Source organism: Stegastes partitus, unplaced genomic scaffold (genome assembly GCF_000690725.1).
Source record: "Stegastes partitus isolate 25-593 unplaced genomic scaffold, Stegastes_partitus-1.0.2 Scaffold506, whole genome shotgun sequence".
Lineage (NCBI taxonomy): Eukaryota > Metazoa > Chordata > Actinopteri > Pomacentridae > Stegastes > Stegastes partitus.
In genome coordinates this window covers 238,531-241,874 of record NW_007578237.1, presented here as the reverse complement: position 1 = coordinate 241,874, position 3,344 = coordinate 238,531, and the positions used below count along the sequence as shown (strand labels likewise).

Sequence of the window (3,344 nt, the reverse complement as noted above, 5' to 3'; positions counted from 1 at the left end):
ACGGCTCCCATCAGGCTGCTTTGATTTCTGTTGAAGCACAATTCAAAGCAACGTCATGATGTTCATTAGATGTTTATTTATTATGACTTTGGCCAGTTTCAGCTGATTCCAGTGACTGAAGCTGCTGGTTTCCTTCTCTAATGGGAGGCTGTGAACACATCTGAGGACGACTGTTGTTGAAGTGTTTGGTTCAGTGTTCAGAACCTGAGCATTTAATTCTGATTTATTTATTCGGACCGTTGCATCTGAAATTCCACCCTGACATGATGTTTAAAACTCTAACGTTTGTCTAAAACCTGATGTCTGGGGCAGTTTTACTGGACATGACTCCAGCACCCATATCCCACAATGCAATGCAAACCTGACGCTCAGCTCTAACGTCTGCTGCTCCTCGCTTTGAGCTCAATATGAAAGTTTCTCTGTGTGATGGGAGGCTGGTAGAGACACGGGGCTGGTGAGTTACCATGGTAACACACCTCCACCTGGCAGTGGAGCTTTCAGGAAGTGACGTGTTGCTGCGCTGAACGATGCGTCTGGAAAGATGAATGCTGCAGAAAACTGTTAAACAACATAATGCCATGCATATTATGGGATGTCAGATGCAGCTTGTGAGCACATATGGTGGACATCAGATTAGAACATTTAAAAGGCCGTTAATGTAAATATAAGGTCTAATATCATCCAGATTTTTAGCTGGACTTTGTGAACTGGTCGTTTTGCCAACTTTGAACGCTCCAGATCTGTGAAGGATATCACATAACAAACAGTGGGAGGGAGGCGGTGGAACAGATGTGAGCACACGTTGACCTGGTCTGTGTTTGAGTCGTGGTGAATATCAAACGGCATCATCCTCATCACATCTCGTCTGACACGTATTTACTTTAATAGTGTCTTTTGTTTGTCTTTTTAAGGAATGTTAACAAATGACTGAAGTGTCAGACATCTCCACGTGAACTGGACGGTGCCTTGTGCATGTTTTGCACATGATTTAATCTTCTTTGTGTCATCGATGTTTGATTGTAGGTTGTGCGTTTTTTTGTGTGTGTGTGTAAATTAGATTGTGCAGACTCCTCAGGATGTGCATTGTTGCCTCACAGCAGAAGGAATCGAGGTTAATCAGCCGCTCTAAGCTAGCGTCTGCTGAGTGTCTGTCAGGCCTGTGATTGACTGACTACCTGTCCAGAGTGCCTCCTGCCCACTGGGATGAGCTCCAGCCCCCCACAGCCCTCAGAGAATGAGCAGCTACACGTAAAGGATGGATGGATGGAAATTTGCAAGTGGTTTACAGGAATAACACCTTGGTACGCCTCCCTCCCCCTCTGCCGTTCCCTCCACCCTCCATCCATCCACCCAGACACTCCTGTCCCTGCAGCCTCTGTGGGTTTGACAGCTGCTCGGCTGTGCTGCATGTGATGTTGCGGCTGGGCCCGCTGGCTGGGCGCTGACAGCTCTCGGTATGAGGCTGTCCCTCTCAGTTTGCCTGTCAATCCTCTGCGCTGGCAACTCCATGACCTGACATTTGCCAGCAGTAGCGGCAGCACACCTGCACGGGAGACACAGTTGACGTGTGAAGCGAGCTGATGCTGTAGAACTGTGTGCTGGAAATTACTTTTCTTTACTTTTATTATATAATAAATCCAAAGAGATAAAGATAATGTATTCTTATGTAAAATCTGCTGCCAAAAGTGTGAAGAGATTGTGTGTGCAGAATATTGTCATTGATGACGAGAGCTAGCAGCAGCACAGCCAACCAAAGCTCATATGGAGAAATAACCAGCTTTGGACATATGATTATACATTCACGTCTCTTCCTCGTAACTACTGTTTTGAAAAGTAAAAATAAAATTTGCTTTCTTTCTTAACAAACTATTTCTGGGTTGTTGCCTTTCTACGGCCCCGTGCATTCTATTCATTTCTGTGTGTGTTTGGTTTGAAGGGAGATGGAGAGCCAGTTGGACCGAGCCAGGGAGAGCCAAAGACAGCAGATCCAGCAGGCAGATATGGCTCTGGAGCAGTTCAAGAAGCAGGTGGAGCTCAGCTCTGAGAAGGCCTACGCTGACATGAAGCTCCAGGTCTGATGCACACCAGCCAGTGTTAGAAACAGCTGAAGCTCCTCCACTGGATGTTCTTCCATTAAAGCTGAAAGTCACGTCTTGATGGCGTCATTTCAGATCCATTGTGGTGCACAGAGGCAACACTGGAAACCGTGTTGCTGTTCAGATACTCGCCTGCACATCCAGCCGGTCTGTTGCATTCATGCACACACTGGTTGGTGTGAAGGGATGAGCATTTACGCTTCTGTTACAGGAACGTTGCTTCAGGTTTTCTGGGCCACAAAGGGAGTGAGCTGCTTGACAGACAGCAACCAAGACAATGCACACACACACACACACACACACACACACACACACACACACACACACTTGGTAGTTGTGCAGACGCAGCCTGACCACAAAGAACAGGGCGCCACGCTGGCTGTGCCTGAATTCCTCCATATGTCTTTCCCGCTCTCGTTTAGTTTCTCTCTCCCTCCCTCACTTCCACCATCTAATGATTTGCTCACAGGATCATCCTATATCCTCCTATGGGTCACTCTCTGCCACCTTTTAACTGCTCTCATACTGAAAAATCTATATGTAAGAGGCGAGAACATAATCATCCCCGGGCCGTTTTCACTCCGTCAGGCGTTCCAAATGAATGAAATGATGGATAATCCTGCTCATTAAGCAGGTGGTTTGTTTCTCTGCTACCACACATTGACCTCCTGCTTGACGTAGGCTGACCAGGCTTCGGCGGAGAACAGGTCACACGCATTAAGCAGCCAGACTAATTAGCACGTCGGGCCTGTCTTGCGATCAGCGCTCCACACTGCGTGGGCCGCTGCTTATTGGAAGAGTTTTCCAATCGATATGCGCTCAGCTCAAAACTTGTGATGCTGTTTTACAAGTCGGTTTAGCTATAGGCGTTTTTGCTGAGCTTTTTCCTCCATACTGCCAGTGTGCCGTATCGACGAGGCTGCGCTGACGGTGGTCCTACATGTTTGAAAGGGCTGCGTGTCAGAGACATTAGCAAGTTTGAGCCGCTGATTAGTGAAGTTTTTCTCCTGATCAGTGTGTCGGGGGCACATGTTGTGTTGGAACACGAGCGTTTGTGTGGGAGTCCAGTTTATGCCACAGAGCAACCTTTATTTCCCCAGACTGAAGGCAGACTGCTTGTCCTAAGACACCAGTTGAGCTGCTTGTGTGTGAAGCCTGGATACGACGTAGAAGGCAGCCAGTGACAGACGCTTGCTGTCCAAGTGATGAAACTTCATGCTCAGGGTTTTTAGGAGAGAAACAAAAGCC

The 3,344-nt window shown here is 47.5% G+C and overlaps 1 protein-coding gene across 1 annotated transcript in view; it reads left to right on the top strand.

Annotated features, from left to right (window-relative positions):
- cep112 (centrosomal protein 112) overlaps positions 1-3,344 on the top strand; it is a 107,022-nt gene that overhangs the window by 46,710 nt on the left and 56,968 nt on the right. The window contains exon 18 of the mRNA XM_008287544.1: positions 1,937-2,027. Coding sequence (XP_008285766.1) covers positions 1,937-2,027 — 91 coding nt within the window. The remainder of the gene's footprint in view (positions 1-1,936; positions 2,028-3,344) is intronic.